This window comes from Malaclemys terrapin, chromosome 6 (genome assembly GCF_027887155.1).
Source record: "Malaclemys terrapin pileata isolate rMalTer1 chromosome 6, rMalTer1.hap1, whole genome shotgun sequence".
Lineage (NCBI taxonomy): Eukaryota > Metazoa > Chordata > Testudines > Emydidae > Malaclemys > Malaclemys terrapin.
Window position 1 is genome coordinate 40,344,519 of NC_071510.1, and position 20,024 is coordinate 40,364,542.

At 41.3% G+C, this 20,024-nt stretch overlaps 1 protein-coding gene across 3 annotated transcripts in view; it reads left to right on the top strand.

The window, feature by feature from the left end:
• The window catches only part of DOCK8 (dedicator of cytokinesis 8), a 127,468-nt gene that overhangs the window by 85,705 nt on the left and 21,739 nt on the right, over positions 1-20,024 (top strand). For all 3 annotated transcript variants that reach the window (XM_054032720.1, XM_054032721.1, XM_054032722.1), the window contains 10 exons: positions 835-948; positions 2,294-2,449; positions 4,632-4,771; positions 5,970-6,139; positions 8,143-8,291; positions 9,804-9,986; positions 11,090-11,225; positions 13,156-13,243; positions 18,374-18,470; positions 19,595-19,729. In XM_054032720.1, coding sequence (XP_053888695.1) covers positions 835-948; positions 2,294-2,449; positions 4,632-4,771; positions 5,970-6,139; positions 8,143-8,291; positions 9,804-9,986; positions 11,090-11,225; positions 13,156-13,243; positions 18,374-18,470; positions 19,595-19,729 — 1,368 coding nt within the window. The remainder of the gene's footprint in view (positions 1-834; positions 949-2,293; positions 2,450-4,631; positions 4,772-5,969; positions 6,140-8,142; positions 8,292-9,803; positions 9,987-11,089; positions 11,226-13,155; positions 13,244-18,373; positions 18,471-19,594; positions 19,730-20,024) is intronic.

Sequence of the window (20,024 nt, forward strand, 5' to 3'; positions counted from 1 at the left end):
TTGCCCAGGCTAGCAAACTGCTTGCACCATGAGAGTAAGAAAATATTTAACAGCATGAGATCACAGAAAATAGCTTTATATATCTGAACAGAAAAGACAAAAACATGAAAAAGTGACTCTCTGAACACTATAAAGCCACTCTCTCTAACATGAGACACCGAAGGCTATACAATTCCCCCAGTCTCACTTCCTGAAACTGCTCTATCAGTCATGAATAAGCAACCTCTGTGGGACTTGAACACAAGCTAATTAAAACACACCCGCACATGTACACGCCAGAAGCAGTCACACACACAGTCAGACAATTCTTTGGACTGAACTACACATAGAACCAAGATTTTTAAGGTTATATTCAAATTAATAAATTTCAAATAACTCGGACCTTATTTTCAGAGTTGCTGAGCATACAGAGTTCCCAGTGACTTTAGTGGGAGCTGTGGTCCCTGAAAATCAAACCATTAGTAAATATTCAGAACTGAGCTGCTAAATCATAAAACCTAGAGATTTGTCATGCTGCAATTTTTTTGTCATGAGTCTCAGATTTACGGTTTCTAAATAAAATATTTGATGCTCACTAAATAGAGTTTAAATTAAAGAAACATTCTGTCAGAGCTGTGTTAAGTATTTTAGTGTTCTGTAAATAGTAAGCATTCAATTATTTTTTAAGAAACTGAGAGTAGAAATGATTGCAGCTATTCCCTACAGTGTATTTTCCTATATTGTGTCAAATCTATTTTAAAATTATTCCAGCAACGGAGCTTCCACAACTTCACTTGGGTGAATGAGTCTGGCAATTTTATATATTATAAACCACAAATTCTTTATTTTTTAAAGGAAACTGAACATGCAGAAAAGATCAACATTAGCTTGGCATTTTTCCTGTACGATCTGCTTTCTCTAATGGACCGTGGGTTCGTGTTTAACCTCATCAGACATTACTGTAATCAGGTACGCATCGTTCAGAACAGTATCTGAATGAAGTTTGGTAATCTGTTCAGTTCTGCTTCTGACTCATTTTTCCCTCAAGAGGCTGGCATTAGTAATAGTGCCCAAAAGGCAGGATACATTCCCTGCTTAATGGAGCCTGGGAATAGGCAGTGAATGCTGTCCACAACCATGTGGATCCCAGTGGATCTGCAAAAAGTGGGAGCCCCTCCCTGCTATTTCCTGACCCTCCTACCCCATTAGCAGTAGCCACTTAGTGGACATACTGCTTTTAGGTCCCCTGCCATTCTCACGATCTGTATCTCTGCCAGTGGGACTCAGTACACAAAGTGAAATGCTGCTATGAGCAGTATTAACTTTTTCATAATTTACCAGAGGAAAAGTCCCTGTATTTGGAGGCTCGCTTGCTGTATAGAACAGATACCCCCTTCTTCTAGGTGCACACCCCACCTTGTGAAGTCACAACTGTACAGTGTTTGAACAGAGGAGCTCGGAGCAGTAAGTGGGAGAAAATGTTTGTGCTGACCCTGCTCCACCTCTGACATACACTGGCTACATTTCTGCAGATTTTTCTTGGCTCTGTTTCTCTCTGGACCATGCCACATGGTCTTAGATTAAAAAAATCCATCTCGAGCTCTACCCTCTTGTGTTCTTTGTGAACGGCTTTGCTTCAAAATCCTCCTGGAAAAACCCAGTATAAAAATGCATGACGTCTCCATTATTTTCATACAAGTTATTTGGTGCTTCTTTATTTTTTTCTAAGCATTTTGATCTTGTGATCCATATAGCCTTTCATGTTTACCTAAAAAAGGCCAAATTCTGCCATTGGACACATGCACAACTTCCATTGAAGTTCACAACTGTTTTGCCACAATTTCTGCTGTGGCATTGCACTTGTGAAGGGATCTGACAGTACTCTTGGAGCAGTATGGTGCACAGTGGAGGAGCAGATTCCTTTGTTTAGTTTGCAACAGGCACAACGGAGTTTTTAAAAGTTAATATTACTATGCACAAAGGGGTGAGTATGTGTGTGTGGGGGGGAGGAATCCTTCAAAATTACTTTCCAGACAAGCTTGCTAAGGCAATTGCATGTTTTCTGGAAGGAAAGAATAACTGATCCTCTCTTGGGAGGTCAGCCAAGTGCAAAAACACCCCCACTAAACAGAGAATGCCTAATGGTTGGAATCTTGTTAAACACAAGAATCCAGTGAGCTTTTTACTGTCTGTTACTCTGCTCAGTTACTTTTATTACATTGGCTGATTCTGTTTTAGGAAGAGAGTATTTCTCTATGTGTACATCTAAATTACCCGTGCTTGTCACATGATATTTTTGTTTGTTTTTTTCTAGCTGTCAAACAAGCTTAATACCCTCCCCACCCTAATTTCCATGAGGCTGGAGTTCCTAAGGATTCTCTGCAGCCATGAACATTACCTCAATCTGAATCTCTTCTTCATGACTTCAGTGTCTGCACCAGCATCCCCCTCTCCCTCTCTGTCATCACAGGTAGGCATCACTCAGTCCGTATCACATGTCTGACATCTTGATATGACGTATGTATGTGGAGAACTGATGGTCTTTCCACTGCTGTTGTATTCAGCTACTTAAGTCAGGATTCATAAGTCTATAATCATCAAGAGTTGTGAGCTCCCTTTTGTAGAAAAGGGGCAGAAAGGACTAATATCAGCAAGATGTTACTATGAAGCTGAATTGCACAAGTTCATACATATCATACCATGCAAACGTGGGAGAAATTTTCAGTAGGCGCAGCTAGAAACACCAATTGAAAAAAGCTACGCACACCCAATGTACAGCAATGACTGTGCTTGTGAAGATGCAGCACAAGGTACTATCAGATGGCAACATCTGTTTGTGAGGGTCATAGCATATGGAAATATGCAGCAGATTTTGCATTCTGAGCTTTTGCACATGCTCTCACTGCTCATCTTAAGTGTACAGGCAAGTCAATATTCATTAAGGCAACGGGTTTTTTTAAGGTCCTTTCTGATCATTAAAATAAATCTTGAGGCTCTAAGAGTCAAGATTTCCCAGAGTTGTTGCTTAAGGCTCATTCTTGATGCCAAACAGTTGGAAATGAGATTCCACTACTAAAAATACCAAGGAACTCTGCATAGCTATCAAAACCAGTTACTGCAAAGCAGAGCCGGGCAGCTACCACTTAGAATCGATCTTTTCCTTAGGCAATATCATCAACTCTTTCCTCCCTTAGGAGTCACCCACAAAGTACAACCAACTCGAGCCATTGGGCTTTTTGCTGCTTTTGCATGATTTGCTACAGTAGCTGGCCACCAATTTAGTATCTCTGCTCTGTCTACAGGATAGTTGCTAACGTGAGTGAGATTTTTCAATAAGAAATGTTGCCTTGGGGGTAAATCTTGTGGAATTTTTGTTGAGAGCTCATATAGGAAATTCATTTAACCGGATGCTCCATGCCTCTGTATTACTGCAAACAAACAGCTATGCCTGCATCTATATGGCAGCTGAGATAGGACCACTCTGTAGGGGTTTCATACAAATTCAAGCCTGCACTGTCCCGAAGTTTGGGGGGGTGTTCAGAGGTCAGGTTTTGATTCAGCCCATTATGGAGCTAGGGGTCAGCCATAAAGTTGGGATCTGGTTTTTACATGTTTGTTTTCCGGGAATATTCGAGCAAATTAGTTTTTTGGCAGAAATATTTTCAAGTGAATATTGAAGAATATTAATGAAAAGCAAATTCTGAACTTGTAAACCTAAGTATTTGCACTGGAAACAGATTTTAAGAGTTATGCTCACCCAGTTGGGAACAGAAACGTACCAAGTGACCTATGGTTCAGATCCATGGTTACAGTTGTGGAACTGATAGCACAAACTCAGCAGCAAGTCTACTGATCCTGGCGTGGCTGTGCATCAGTTCTAGCCATATGTTACAGCAGATTGAAGGCTGCTCTAAATTACACTTGCTGCCAGCAACCCCAGACAGAGACTGCAAGGATACAGGAAAAGCATGTTCATCCCTCCTTCTTATGGGCCACATTTTTGTACCAGCCATGGAAAAGAGGTGTGCATGTGGCAAAGAAGCCACTATGCGGGCTCTGCACTGGGGTGATCTTCCCACGGTTGGTTATGCAGCTTTAGGGCTGATTTGTGCCAGCAGAATGGTACAGACTCTACAGAGCAATCTGAACACAGGGTTGATGCTGGCTTCGTGTCCTATTCAAACTAACAAACACAGCTTGTTTGCACATCAAACACTCGAACCGAGCTGCTCATGCATAATTAAACCAGAGGGTTAATCATAGAAAGTATTCACTGAAAAATTCCTCAAAACAGATTTAAGAAAATTGTAAACAGACAACTGCAAACAGTAAAAGAGACTAAAGTCATTGAATACATCCCTCTGTTATAATTGCACACTCTGCTCTAGCTTTAAATCGTTCAGCATAGCTCTCTATATTCATGGAAAAAAAATTGCTTCAGAGAGATTTTGCTCAATTTGATTGAAAAGCTTCACATTTTTATTATACATTGCAATATTTCCCTCAGATGTTTACCTTGTTCCCATGTTGTATTCAGTGGTTTACAGTAGAACAGGCTGTTAGCTGTATTCTCAGTGAGTGGCACTATTGTCTGTTTAAATGAGTTATATTTTCTTTGATCATCCATTAAAACACCCGGTATACTTTTGCAGAATTCAAGCTCCTGCTCTAGTTTCCAGGATCAGAAAATTGCCAGCATGTTTGACCTTTCGGCAGATTATCGTCAGCAGCACTTTTTGGCTGGACTGCTTTTCACTGAATTGGCAGCTGCACTGGACACGGAGGCAGAAGGGTAGGTTTCTCAGTTTTTAAGAGGATTTTTTCTGATGGCTCGGTGATCAGTACTCAGTATGGTCATGTGAGAGATGTGGGTTTGATTTTTAGGTCCAGCCTCTTGCTTTCCACTGCTACAAAGGCAGTATCGTCAGCATAACAAGAGAGAACACCACTTATTGCTCCCTCTGCCTTTGGAGTAGAATTGATAGCATTTCACTGGTCTTGTGTACCCTGGAGAATGTTGGTATGTTACCTTCCATGTGCATGCTTGGAACAAACCACATGTTAACCTCCATGTGTATGCTTGTAACAAACATCCACTGCAGAATTGCTTCCATGGAGCCCAGACAACCACCCCATCATTTGGAGTAGACTTATTTTGAGCAAGGTGAACTATCAAGTTCTCTGTCTAGGAGGGCAGCTGTGGTGATATAAAACCATAGGAAAAATAGGAGCTAATGTATGGTACAAGAAGCTTATGGGGCAACTTCTTGAAGAGGAAAAAAAAAGTTCAGTTGGAAAGGATAATCTCTTTTAAAGATGACAGATCTTTATGCAGAGTGTGATGAACACTAGACCTACAACATCTTGGAACGAGCCAGTTACGTACAGCTCCTACTGCTTCAGTCAAATAAACGTAGTACTTTCACCCTGTGGGTAGTTACTTAGGGGTCACTTTGTAATAAGGCAATAGTACGATTGCTTTGTAGGCAAAATGTTCTCCTCCCAGTGAATGCATGTGTATTATTTACATGCGATAGTGCTAAATAAATATGGAGCAAAATGTCATTTGGAATTTCACATCCTATCAGTGGGAATTTCACTTGCTCTTAGCAAGTGAAGGCCTTGAAAACTGCTGCCTTCCATCATGCTGAAGGATTTGGTTAGACAATTGCCGTACTTGGCCATTGCAAGGGTGTGACATGTTTCTTTAAATCCATTTCTTCCGCCCTGTTGAAATTGCCTGGGACAGTTTTCCTTATTGGATTACTAGTTACCAGTGATCATTGCTCTGCAGGTGTGAAGTCTGACATCTGGATCGGGATTTATTTTAGGGAATGCAGGCTGAGATGTTACTCTCTGGTTATAGCATAAGAGATTATCCACAGAATATTTATTAACTTCCTCCGCCTCAGTCATCTCTCATAACCGCTTTGATCCATATAACCTGCATGTGTCTCAGTAACAGAGCTAGTCCTTGTTTGTGCTGACAGAATCAGTAAAGTGCAGAGGAAAGCGATCAGTGCTGTGCACAGCCTGCTGAGTTCCCATGACCTAGACCAGCGCTGCTTAAAACCAGAGGTGAAGGTCAAAATTGCTGCCCTTTACCTCCCTTTGGTTGGGATCATTTTGGATGCACTGCCACAGCTGTATGACTTTACAGGTAAGACCTTCTTTTCTTCCCTTATTTGCCCTCTCAAAGTGACTTCATTAAGTGAGCTGACAAAATGTAGAAGAGATTGCCTTAACTACTCTAATGCCAAACATGCTTGCGAGTGCCAACGTTTCTTTAATTCAAAGTAAGTTGGATTTTCAAGTACAGAAAAATGTTTATTCAAATACTATGAATTAGAAACTGTACAGAAATAATTAGGTGCGCAAATGATAGAGCAGTGCTTTATTTATGCATAATGCTATATCACTGTATAATTAATAATTATTCTGATAGATGGCTAACATATAAACATGGTCCCTGCCCTGGAAGGGTTACAATCTAATATTAAGATATAAATGGGTGTAACAAACAATAGCAAGGAGAATAAGGGTAACAATGTTATGTTGTTACATTATTTAGCTGGTGCGCACCTAGATGAGTTGGAGATTTTTTTGTTTGCTTGTTTTTATGCTATTTGTTTAATTAGGAAGTATTGACAGGTTTACAAATTGGCTTGCTCATTTTATGTACTCATTTTTCTATTATTTGATAGTCCTGTTATCGTGGTACTGTAGTTAAAAGGAGCATTTGCAGGCAAAAGTAACCAGCAGGCTCAAGAGTCTAGAATAGACTTTTATCCGAAATCATGAAACTACAAATACTGTTCTAAATCTTTAATCCTTTTAAAAAATAATTCTCTATGCTGTCTGATTCTGTCATATTTGACTTCAATGAGTTATTATGAATTTGTCCCAGGCAGCAGTTTGCCATTTTTTTTTTTTTTTTTTTAAGAGAAACCAGCTATTTATGTTCTATTAAAAGGACAACGCTGTGCTACTTGCAAAGCTACCATTTGTGTTCATGAAAAATTCAAGGCAGCAAAGAAAAATATATAGCTGTTTTGAGACATATAATTTTTCACCAGTTATGAACATTTTTTGTACATGTCTGGAATAGAACAATAATATTCGGAACTTCTGTTACCACCTGCCACCCAAGAGTGTTGAAACACTTGACACACACTGGTTAAACCTTACCATACTCTGTTAATCTAGGTTTTATCCCTATTTTGTAGATGAGAAGACTGGGGATAGCAAGGATAAGGCCTAAATATTCAAATGTGTCCAGTAGCTTGGGGTGCCTCTGTTTTGGGGTGTCTAAATTGAGATGCCATGGGCTTAGTTTTCAGAGGTCCTGAGCACATTGAAATCAGTTGGAGTTGCTTAGGACTTCTAAAAACCCAACCTTTGGTATCTCGAGTTGAGCACTCAGTATTAGAGGACCTTGTAAAAATTAGTTTAAATAACTTATTTACTCAAGGTAACTCAGAAAGTCTGTGGAAAAACTGGGAATAGAAGTGAGGAGTCTTGAATCCTAAACCTGTCTTTTAGCCAGTAGGTGACATCTCCTCTGTTAGCAGTTGCCAGATTTGTACTGTATTGTATTGTATGTGTGAGAAAGGCAGTTGACAGGCAAGGATGGCAAATGTGGGTAGCCCAATGTGCAGCAAAGCACGGGATGGACTAAGGTCTAAGATAGTGTATGTGTATTTCTGTGAGAATCCGCCACCCAAGCACAGCTTTGGTGACATGCTTAGTAATGTAATGTCATTGAACCTGGCACTGGTGATTTAATCCAAGCAGTGCAAAGCACTGGTTTGACACTACAGTTCAGAGCCATCCTGAGATCCTTTAGTGGTTTTGCCTCTGAAGCATAAATCAACTTTACCAGACAGCGGAAGTGGGTGAGAACAGATCCTTCTATCCTTGTGTTTATTTGTATAACCTGGCAGTCTGCTGGTGGTTGCAAACTGGCCAGCTAATCCTATACCTCTTTCACCCCCACCCCCTGCTTCCCCTTTCCCCTTCAACATAACAAGCAGTGCCTCTCATGGAAATGCCACTTGTTTCATTAGCCAACAGGAATACAAGACTGTGGAACTTGGTAATACTGAGACAACATAATAATGTTGGATTATGGTGTGCAGAGTCAATGGGGCATTTCAAATCTAGTTTCAGAAGCCCGCAGTGGGAAAGGTCGTACAGGGAGTCCAGATGAAGACCAAGAATCTACAAATGCAATCAATCAGTCTGTTGCCTGGGCCATAGCTGGGAATCAGTTCAACCTCATAAGGTCTTCAGGTGCACCTCTGTCTTCACTGGTATGTCTGCATTGCTTTGCCAGCCTTTCTTTCTGGCAGTATTATTTTATTATCCTCTCTCTGAGGTTATCCTAAACCTTCAGAGTACTAGGGAGACAGGCTCCCTGCTTTCAATTCCAGTGCCTGGCCTGGAACAGCTGGGAGCAGCCACTACAGGGAAAGACCAGCTTTGCCCCCATATCTATGGGGTGGAGGGAGAACAATCAGTAGCCCTGTGGAAATGGAACATGTGCAGTCTGGTCAGCACTTAGGAGCTGTGAGAGGTTTGAGCTTCTTAGTGAGGATGGAATCTTTGGAGATTTTAGCTCTAGCAAGTTTCTGCTGTGCATGTACAAAGTGCAGTTTTTCAAAGGCTTATAAAAATTGGCCAAATTTGGGTGGATTTTGACAGGGATGGCAAAAGTCATATGCTGCAGCCCTGCCAAATTTCAAGTCCCCGCTCCAAACCATGGGGGAATAGAGCATTTCAAAGGAAAGATTGCCAGAATTTTTTCAGATGGGTAAAACAATTTATTTTCCCCATGCCTCATTCTTGGAATTGGCTGAACCATTTTGGCTGGACAATAATAATTAATAATAATTAATAAATAAATAATAAAAAGCCTGAATCAGACACCCATCAGCCCAAATGGCTTAAGTTTGCCAAAGTTATAAGCATCTGAAAACAGGCCTTATAATGGAGAATGTCAGACAATTAGCCCTACCTATGATAAAGCTTTCTGTTACATTCTTCATGCATCTGTATAGGTTTACCTTTTGTTGCTGTTTAGTGTTGGTTTCACTTTTGCAAGCCAGCATAAACAAAAAATGGTTTCTGTTTGCATTCAAATGTTCCTAAATCCTTTTATTATGAAAATAGCAACCTTTTATACATCCATATAGGGCAATATTTTCAAAAATAATCATTCAAGTAACTGCCACAAAATATGTGCACACACATAAAAGGGTCATTACACCTATAAATTGGTAAATGTGTGCCTAGTACGCACTTAGGTATTTAAAAGTGTATTCTATGTGCTCAGTTCTCTTACTGCAATCATTCCTTTATACAGGCATGGAAATATTTTTTGGGCACAACTTGCGGTAATTGCTTTTAAAATGTGGCCTATACTTTATGGCCCAGATTTCCAAAATTGCATGGATGTATCTGTGTGCACTCATGACCACTGAGATGTGTGTATCTGTGAAAACACGTTACATTACAAAAACAGTAGGAAACACAACAGGAAAGTCCTTAACAATTAGAAAATTCTATCTCTACACTACATGCTATTAAATCTGATGTACAGATAACTACCAACCAGTGCCCCTTTCTCTCGCTCTCTTTTTTTTACACACATGCATAACCTTAGCTGTGTATTATAAATACTGAATATGGAATAGATGAAGCACTCTCAGCATGAACTATGGGTTTGATACAAAACTCCACCAGTATTTAAATAATATTACTGAACCAGTGTGACTTTTCTCTTTTTTCTCCTTCTATGGAACATGCTTTTTATCTGTTTCTAGCCCTACAAACAATACAACACATTAAGTCCTGATACTACTCGCAACCTTTTGATCTGTTTCCTCTGGATCATGAAAAATGCTGAACAGAGTCTTATTCGGAAATGGATTGCAGACCTTCCATCCATGCAGCTGAACAGAATTTTAGATCTTCTTTTCATTTGCGTTTCATGCTTTGAGTACAAGGTAAATGGAACTTTTCACTGATGCTTTGTCACAATTTTTTTAACAAACTCTAGTGCAATCCTTCCTTGGCAACCCATAATTCTGTGATTGGAAGAGGTTAAATTGGCTCTCTTGTCATCTGATCTTCACCGTTGTTAGGGATGATCAAACTGATTCAGATAAAATAATTGACCCAAGCTTTTGAACAAAACTCAGATTAAACTATTTTTGAGATCCTATAAAGTTGTTTTAAATTATTTATTGATTTATTTATTTCCTTTTTGTGTGACTCTGAGCTTCTTACTTCTGAATAGAAGCAGGAGAGCCAACAGTTGTGCAAATGGGTCTGTTTTACCAACATTTCTCTGCAGAGATATTTGGATAAGGAGCCAGGCTTTATATATATATGTAAACCTCCAATCTTTGGCGCTTCACTCACCATACATTTTTGCATATTTCAATAGTCCAATTCCTTTCCTCTTTCCCTCTGGAACATAATTAGCCTGTGGGAAGGTGGATTGGGGTAGCTTCTTTCCATGCACTCTTTCTTCTACCCTTTATAGCAAGCCATGGGATGGAAGTGGTTCAGGCTTGGGTCTGAAAGTCAAGGCTCTTATCTAAGCCACAGATTGCCTGTCTGAACCTGGTCAAGTAACTTTTGTGATGAGCCTGTTTCTTCATCTGTAAAATTGGAATAATACCACCTATCTACTTCACAAGGGAGTTATGAGGCTAAATACATTAACACACGCAAAGCCCATTGTATAGAAAATGCTACAGAAGTACAATCTATAATGGTAGCATAATGACAATGGGGCCCTTTGAAATATTGGAGTGTCTTAAACAATCTATCCAATTCCACCTTTCTCCTTACTGACAGCTATCCCTGTGTGCTTAGAAACAGTACGCACACTATCCCTTTGACAGTGTGCATGTTGCTATTGTACTTTGATTGTGTGTGCCTATGCCCCTTTGATAGTGTTCAGTGCCCTCTGCCTGATCTGGGGACTGTAGCTACAGCTTTGGTAGAACACTTTGGATTAAGAGTTAATTTGACTATATGTACTTTAAGAGGGCTGCTCAGAAACTGATCACTGAAACTTTGCTTTCTCATGTATGTCCAGGGCAAACAAAGCTCTGACAAAGTCAGCACCCAAGTGCTTCAGAAATCAAGAGATGTAAAAGCCAGGTTAGAAGAGGCTTTACTGAGAGGCGAAGGAGCCAGGGGTGAAATGATGAAACGCTGCAGGATACCAGCTGGTACTTCCCCTCCACCCCACCCCCAAATTTTAATTTAATTTTTATCAAAAGACTTCAAGCATGCTGTGGATATAAATGTTCTTCCCTTTGTGTTTTTGGAAGGCAATAAAAGCACCAAAAACCCCACTCTTGTATTTCTCTCCCTTTCCTGCCCTGGCAGACTTTTCTATGCTTTGCTGTGGATAAAAATGTTTTTCGCTTTCAACAAATATAATATGTGAGCTCTTCTCATGCTAGAAATATGCAGTCAACTTATCTCAAAAAAATCACATGTAATGTTTCTTTGGTTCTATTTTAAGTTATTCATAGTCTATTAGTAAAGGGTGAGACACTGTCAGTTGCCTTAGGCCCAAAAATATATGGAGAGGCATTTTAAGAAATTGGAGACTGAGTTTCAGCCAGACCTCTGTCCATCCTCTAGTTTGTGGACATATGATTCATGTTTGTTGCCTCTCAGTGTCCTTATATGTGATGCATTCCATCTATAAATTAAAAAAATGATTGTTCTAACTGCTAGAACTGAGGGGATCTGAGAGTCAATCTGGGTTATGTTGACTTGTACATCATTGCCAGTAAATATATTTTTTGTCTGCAATGAGGATCCACTTAAAAATTCTGTGGATGATGCCCAAGCCAGAATAGATTCTAACTCACTCTTCCATAGTTGTATTCAGCGCTAACAGGGATGAAAAAATAGTTAAAATATAGGGCTGTGCAGGTGGGGATGTTTAATAGAGGGATGCTGGCTCCATGGTACATTCACCCCACCTCCAAATCCTATGGTCTCTTTGCCATGAGGATAGTATTTCTTATGGATGTATGGATCGGAGGAGTGGGTGGAGCCAGAGAGCAGCTGTTCTCCAGCAGATTTCTAAGAGTTGTGAGTTATTGTTGTTCCAAGCAACATTAATTTCTACTGGGCCTCCCCTGCATCTGCTACAGTGCAGTCACATGGGGAGGCTATCAGAAGAGAGGAAGAGAAGAGAGGAAGACTACCTGGATAGGTCTGTGAGGCCACTCGGCCTTCATGAGTGTTCTGAGATTGGTATCTCTGTGGGTTTAGGGATTGCACTCCCTACCTGCTCCATACAGAGCAAATCCTGCCCCTCCAATGGATTGATGAGGAGGATGAGTTGAAACTCACAATGTTTCCTGCCCCTTATATGGGTTTTCCTGTTTAGGGATTACATGGCCCTTTATTTTATCAGAATCAAAAGCAGATAGGATCCAGAATATGTAAGAAGAGCAGATTTATAAGGACGTTCCTTTTTATGAAAAGCAACAGAGAGTCCTGTGGCACCTTTAAGACTAACAGATGTATTGGAGCATAAGCTTTCACGGGTGAATGCCCACTTTGTCGGATTACATGCATCAGACAAAGTGGATATTCACCCACGAAAGCTTATGCTCCAATACATCTGTTAGTCTTAAAGGTGCCACAGGACTCTCTGTTGCTTTTTACAGATCCAGACTAACACGGCTACCCCTCTGGTACTTGATTCCTTTTTATGTAGTTGCTTTTCTGACCATATCTTTCTTTTAGGAGCAGAAGGAAAAAAGTGTGTGTGCTTCCACAAGTAGTCTGTGTGCACAGTGATGTCATTATATTAGTGCCCTTGTACAAGGAAGAAACATGTCAATGTTTTCAAAAATATTAAAAATGAACAGTTGCTTACACAGAGAGGCAGTCAATTTGATTCAAAATGGATTTTTAATTTTCTAAGGCATGTGTAACAAACATAAATGTATAAACCCAGATTTTAAAAAATGATTGACAATGTGCGTTTACTCGCGTTCAGGAGACTTAAAGCTGGGAGATTTGAAAACTGTCTGACTGTTGCAGAAATGTAGATCCTCCTGTACGATTTGATATCAAAATCCAGATCACCCCTCTGTGCTTTAATCTTGCTGACATATGTTGCACTCTTAGGGAATGACAGATTCCCAGGGTTAAATGAAAACCTACGATGGAGAAAAGAGCAGACTCAATGGCGGCAGGCAAACGAGAGGCTAGATAAGTAAGTCATTTAATAAATTTATATCTCTTTTACCAGAACTAAGCTTATTTTTCCCAGGATGATTTTATTACAAAATCCGCAGCTTCAGTCCAGCCCCAGTCTTCAGAGGAGAAAAGAAATCAAAAGTGATTACCTAGCACAGTGGTTTTCAACTGTGGTCTATTGACCCCTGGGGGTCCACAGTCAATGTCTAAGGGGTCCGCGAAAGGTTATTGTTACCATAGAACAGTGGTTTTCAACCTGTGGCCTGGGGTCCTGTGTGGGTCTGCAGACTATGTCTAAGATTTCTAAAGGGCTCCACACCTCCACTTGAAATTTTTTAGAGGTCTGCAAATGAAAAAAGGATGAAAATCACTGATCTAGCACAAGGATGCTGGATGTTGCTGTTACACAATAAGGAGATTGTAAATGCTTGAATAAGATGTTTACCCTGTTATCTAGTGTTAATTAATTGCATGAGTGATACTGGGTCTCTGATGCATATACTGAAAACCCATAAGAGGGGTTTATACGACTTATGTGGTGGTGTAGCTATAGCTACTTTATATATACAGCATGGTAGTACATGCTTAATCTCATTAAATGGAGAGCAGTCTGGATCGCTTGTTAAGCTAGGAGCAAGCAAACAATAGGCATTTTAATACAGCCAAATGTAAATGTATACATCTGGGAACAAAGACTGTGTAGGCAATACTTGCAAGACGGGGGACTCTTATCCTGAGAACCAGTGACTCTGAAAAAGGTTTGGGGGTCACGGTGGATAATCAGGTGACCGTGAGCTCCCAGTGTGTCGCTGTGGCCAAAAGGGCTAGTATAGTTCTTGGATGCGTAAAGAGGGAAGTCTCAGGTAGGAGTAGAGGGGTTATTTTACCTCAGGATTTGGCACTAGTGTGACCACTGCTGGAATGCTGTATCCAGTTCTGGTGCCCACAATTCCAGAAGAATGTTGATAAATTGGAGAGGATTTCAAAGAAGACCCACAAGAATGACTGAAGGATTAGAAAACATACCTTATAATGCTAGACTGAAGGAGCTCAATCTATTTAGCTTAACAAAGAGAAGGTTAAAAGGGGTGACTTGATCAGTCTGTAAATACCTACATGAGGAACAATGTTTGATAACAGGCTCTTCAATCTGGCAGACAATGGTATAACAAATTCTAGTGTTTGGACGCTGAAACTACCCAAATTCAGACTGAAAACGCGGTATACATTTTTAACAGTGAAGGTAATTAACTAGAGGAACAATTTTCCAAGGGTCATGGTTGATTCTCCATCATCATTAATTTTAAAATCAAGATTGGATTTTTTTTAAAGATATGCTGTAGTTCTAAAGGAATTATTTGGGGGATGTTTTGTGGCTGTATTATACAGAAGGCCAGACTATATGGTCACAGTGGTCTTTTCTGGCTTTAGAACTTAAGAAATCAGGTGAGCAAAATTTGACCTTTTGTGTTATATTTTAGTTGACTTATTTGCAAAGGGGAAAAGGGTGACATGTTTTTCCTGTTGCAAGTTGTAAATTGTGATTTGTGGATACAAATTTCAGTCACTCTCCAAAGTATGAATGCACAGGTAAAATAGATCAACTTAATCAACACACTGCAGTGATAAATAATTGAATGTTTATAGTTATAGAAAACTGGCTTTTCATTAATCAGTTATGCTACTAACAATACCTGCATGCTGTATGTGCCAAGCTTCTATAAATATAGCCATTTGGAGAGATGTCATTTTTCCATAGCTTCTTGTCCATTCTGAACCTGAATTAGATTAGTTGGAAGGATTGCCTTTCATTCTGGCAGTGCAATAGCCTCCCTATATTAAAACTGTAGTGACTTTCCATGATAATGACCTTCTATAGCTCCCTTTTTAATTTTGGCTTGGATAATTGGTTTGGCTCTGTTTTACTGTGCCTGGGTTTTGTAAATGCTCTGAAAGGTAACTACATTGTTATCAGTAATCATAACTGGTTTTTTAAAATAGTTTTTTGGTTTTGGAATTCATTGGAATTTTAAAAAATGACAAATATTTGTCCAGTCTGCCTTTTGTTCATGTATCTCTCATTTCCTCACGAAAATCAATTCGATGAAGTCTCTTACTGCAGTATTTGTACAGTCCAGAGATTGCTGGTACAACCTAAAAATACTGGGCTAAATAATGTAGCAGTTGTAACTATGGAATGAAATGCTGATTCAGTAGGATTAATATAATCCCTTTTTTGAAAACAGAAGTTGAAATGTTGGGACCAAATTTTGTGGTCCTTTTCAATCTTTCATAAGTAAAATTCCTATAAATGGGTTTTCTCCTTACTAAGGCAATAGGATTAGATCCTTAATTATCCAATTGCCATGCTAAGCAGGAGTGGACCAAGGAGGAGGAGAGCAGGGGCTTATATATCAGACACTATCCCCGCTCTGTAGCACAGGAATGGGATAGAGGCAACTTTAGCCTTGGGGCTGCAAAAGCACTCTTGGGATAATTAGGGATAAGGATTCTGTTTGTCAAGGAGATTGTTTATACACAAATTTGCACTGGTTGAGCTAAAAAGTGGTGGAAACCCCTGTGTGGGAACTCTTCTTTTGGTTTAAAAGTGGCTTATTATGGTTTAGCTTACAACCGTTCCTAATTGACTTAAGCTAAACAAAATAAACCTGGCCTAACCTGAAATAAGTGTTCAATACAGGCTTTTGCACTGGGTTCAACTAAATCAGTTTAAAATCACATCTTTAGTTAAACCTGTGCAACTCTGCATGTACACAAGGCTTTTATGTTTATATGACTGTGTCTGCACTACCGCCTATGTCTGCAAAACGTATATCACTCAGGAGTGTGAATATTCCACCCCCGTGAGTGATAAATGTTACACCGACATAAGCACTGTCGACAGGAGAGCGTCTCCGGCTGACATAGCTAATGCCGCTCGTGAGGGTGGGGTTTTTATGCCGACGGGAGAGCTCTCTCCGATCAGCACAGAACATCTTTACAACATGTGCTGGAGCTGTACTGGTACAGCTGAGTTGCTGCAGCACTGTAAGCATAGACATGGCCTATGGCACTCATCACTATGGTATCTGAGTGTCTTGCTTGTCCCTAGTGATTTAACCAGGATTTTAACACTTATTGCATTTCCCATTGGAAAACTATTTGCACATTGTCATTTTCGTACTCCACAAGGCATTCGGGAGTCGGTTGGTGGGCTACATGTTCAGGTTTGCATATGCTGACACTTGTCCTCACTTCTCCTTGCCCCACCTGCCTTGAAATAGATTGTAGTCACTGTTATAGCCTAAGTGGAATGTCAAGAGAGGAGTCAATCAATCGGAGCGGCTAATGTCTAGGGAGTAAATTATCCAGTGGCTGATGGAGATGGTTTAAAAGAACGTGTTGTTTATTTAATTTGTGCAGACTTCACCCTTATTTAGCAATACATGGCTTGATTATTGCAATCGCCTCCTGGCAGGGCTTCTCCATCATTCCTGGCTTTGAATAAATGTGATCAGTCATGTTACACCTGCCCTTACTTCCCTACCCTGGCAGTCTATAACACTCTCAAGATGACTTGAAGATGCCCATGCTGGTCTTTATTAGCTGAGATTTCCAGCCTCATCTCAATATAAATTTTGAAGCAGATGTAATAGAACATTCACAGAAAGCAAATGGTGAATTCACACCAGCTACCAGATGGTAAGAGTCACTCATCCAGCCAGGGGACAGAAACACACCACGTGAGCGATGAGTCCTGTCAAAACAGCTCTGATTTCAAATACTGAATACTCTCAACTGAGAGCTTGCAAACATACTGGAACCCAGGAGTAATAATGAATACAACTGAGCAAACCACCTCATGTTCCTGGGTAACTCAGGGTCAGCAAGTAGATGAACTTTGTCATTTTTCTGGTTACAAATAATTCATCAGGCTCAAGTCATTGTCCTGCTGAGAGATCTAGAGGGACTATGTTCCAGACCTCCTCCCTGAGCCTTGTCATGTTACAGGTTTGCTCTTTGCCCCATCATTCCCTCGTCTCCTTTTAGGGATGCCACCATCCCTTCTTAAATTGACTGGTGATGGCGCCTTTTGCTGTAGTGGTCTCAAGGGTATGGAACTTGCTGCCTCTTCTCATCACCTCAGTCCATCTCGCCCTGGGGTGGGGAATGGCATCATTTTATAAATATTGCTCATTATTATTATGTTATGGTTACAAAGGAAACTGCATCCTCAATTTAAAAATATCCATCGGCCTAGTTGTAGGGCTTTTCTTGCGGCTCAATGGTCTAAAGCAGTGGTTTTCAAACTGTGGGTCGTTACCCAGTACTGGGTCGCGGAATGTAAGGCACTGGGTCACGGCGGCTCTGGTCAGCACCACCGACCGGGCCATTAAAAATCCCATCGGTGGTGCTGCCCGGCTAAGGCAGGCTAGTCCCTACCTGTTCTGACACCGTGCTGCTCCCCGGAAGCAGACATCAGCAGGTCCGGCTCCTAGGTAGAGGGGCCACGGGGCTCCGCACACTGCCCCTGCCTCAAGCGCTGGCTCTGAACTCCCATTGGCTGGTTCCTGGCCAATAAGAGCTGGGGGCGGTGCCTGCAGGCGAGAGCTGCGCAGAACCCACTTGCGCACCTCCACCCAGGAGCCAGACCTGCTGCTGGCCACTTCCGGGCGCAGCGCGGTCCATGGTGCCAGGACAGGCAGGAAGTCTACCTTAGCACCCCTTCTGTGCCGCTGACCGGGAGCACCTGAGGTAAGCCCAATCCCCTGACCCAGCCTGAGCCCCCCCAAACCCAGAGCCTCCCTGCATCCCAAACCCCTCATCCTTGGCCCCACCTCAGAGCCTGCACCCCCAGTCCAGAGCCTCTCCCACACCCCAAACCGCTTATCCCCAGCTCCTTTGGGTCATGGGCAACAACAGTTTTCTTCAAAAAAAAAGTTTGAAAACCACTGGTCTAAAGTACCAACTCCTCCCAATTACCCAGTAGTCCTTAGGACATGCCCTTCAACAAGGTGGTTGTTGCTTGTCCCTATGGGAATATTCAAAATGTTGTCATTTTTATTTTGCACTGGTTTATACAGTAGGTTATTATCCAAATAATGGGGTACTTACTGTATGCTTTAATAAGAGCTTCTTTTCATAGAACAAAAGCTGAGCTAGATCAAGAAGCTCTGATCAGTGGAAACCTGGCTACGGAAGCTAATTTGATCATCCTAGATATGCAGGAGAATATCATCCAGGTGAGAAACTGCACGGCTAGCTCTAGGCCAGTCCGGCACCTTGGATGCCAAAGTGAGCAGGATTCATTTCTCTCTTAGGCCGTACATTTTAATTAAAAAGACCCTGGAAACATTTACAATCTGAAATAAATAAAAAATGATCCCCAGTTATCCCAAAAAAACAACAACAACAAAAAACCCCAAGGGCAAACATGTCATCTGTTGGTGCAATCCCCTTTCACTCAGTGGGGTTGCAGCATGTAACTGAGAAGAGACTTTGGCCCCAATTATTTATAACAGTATTTGAAATCCAATTTCAATGGGCTTTAGAGGGCACTGGGGTTTCTCAGCTCTAACTGAGTAGGGTGGAGCAGAGAAGGATCTTCATATATTTCAGGAATTTGTCTGAGGATCTTAAACATTTGGGACTGGGCTGGCCCGATGGACTTGTGGCATTGCTCTGCGTTGTCATGTGAGATCTCGGTATTTAGTCCCCAATCCTACAAAGTGCTCTGCACAGGAGAGCCCTTATGCCTGCTTGGAGCCCTGCTGGCACAGGGGTCTGCCCACTTGAAGCAACTTGCCAGATCAGGGTCTTAACATCCAGAGGCCAGGTCCTCAGCCGGTGTACAATGTTACAGCTCCACTGAAGTCAGTGGAACGATGACAATTTATGCCATCTGAGGGATCTGCCTGCTGGGATGTGAGCATGTGGAAGCAGTGCAGAACACCTCGTATTCCTCTGTAATCCCTGGCATTAGAAAAGTGACGCCCTCCAAAGGGAGTGCCATATAGGCCTTTAAAGCCACATAAAAAAGACTCAGCCAGAAGCAAGATTATGAAAACCTGGGGCTTTAAGGGTGGGTATAGAAATGTGCTGAGTTCACAATGGATAGGGAGGATCCTTGGAACACTGAGAGGCACAGGGAGAACTCCTCTTTCCCTTTCTACCCCTGATCCATGAGAAGTGACTTCCCCGTTCCTATTTTGTAGGATAAAACAAAGTGTGATGAAGCATTTTGTTTGCAGCCTGCGAGGGATTCCAATCTTGGTCTCCTGGACAATAGAAGAGAACTTTGGTCCCTATGCTTCTGTTTCCTGTTAGCTTGCCTAGTTACATGAATACTGTTCTTCTGTATGTGTAGGCGAGCTCGGCTGTAGACTGCAAAGATAACCTTTTGGGAGGTGTGCTGAAGGTCCTGGTAAATTCTCTCAGCTGTGATCAGAGCACCACGTACCTGACTCATTGCTTTGCCACACTCAGAGCGCTCATTGCCAAGGTAAACTCTAAACATACTTGTTTCCGTCCTTCTGGTTAAGACATAAGGGCCACGTTTTCAGAGTGGAGACCCAATTGCACTTTTGCACCCATCAGAACAGGTGTTGTGTACAGACATGCTGGTGCATGCATTGCCGTTCATGACTGCACTGGGCTGTCTGCTTCCACTCTTTGGAAACATTGATAAACTCAGGTGGAATAAAAGTATTGTATTGTTTTTGCTTCTAGCCATGTATCAATGAACACAGAAAATGATACTGATAAAAATGCATAGCAAAATTCCATCCAAAAGGATT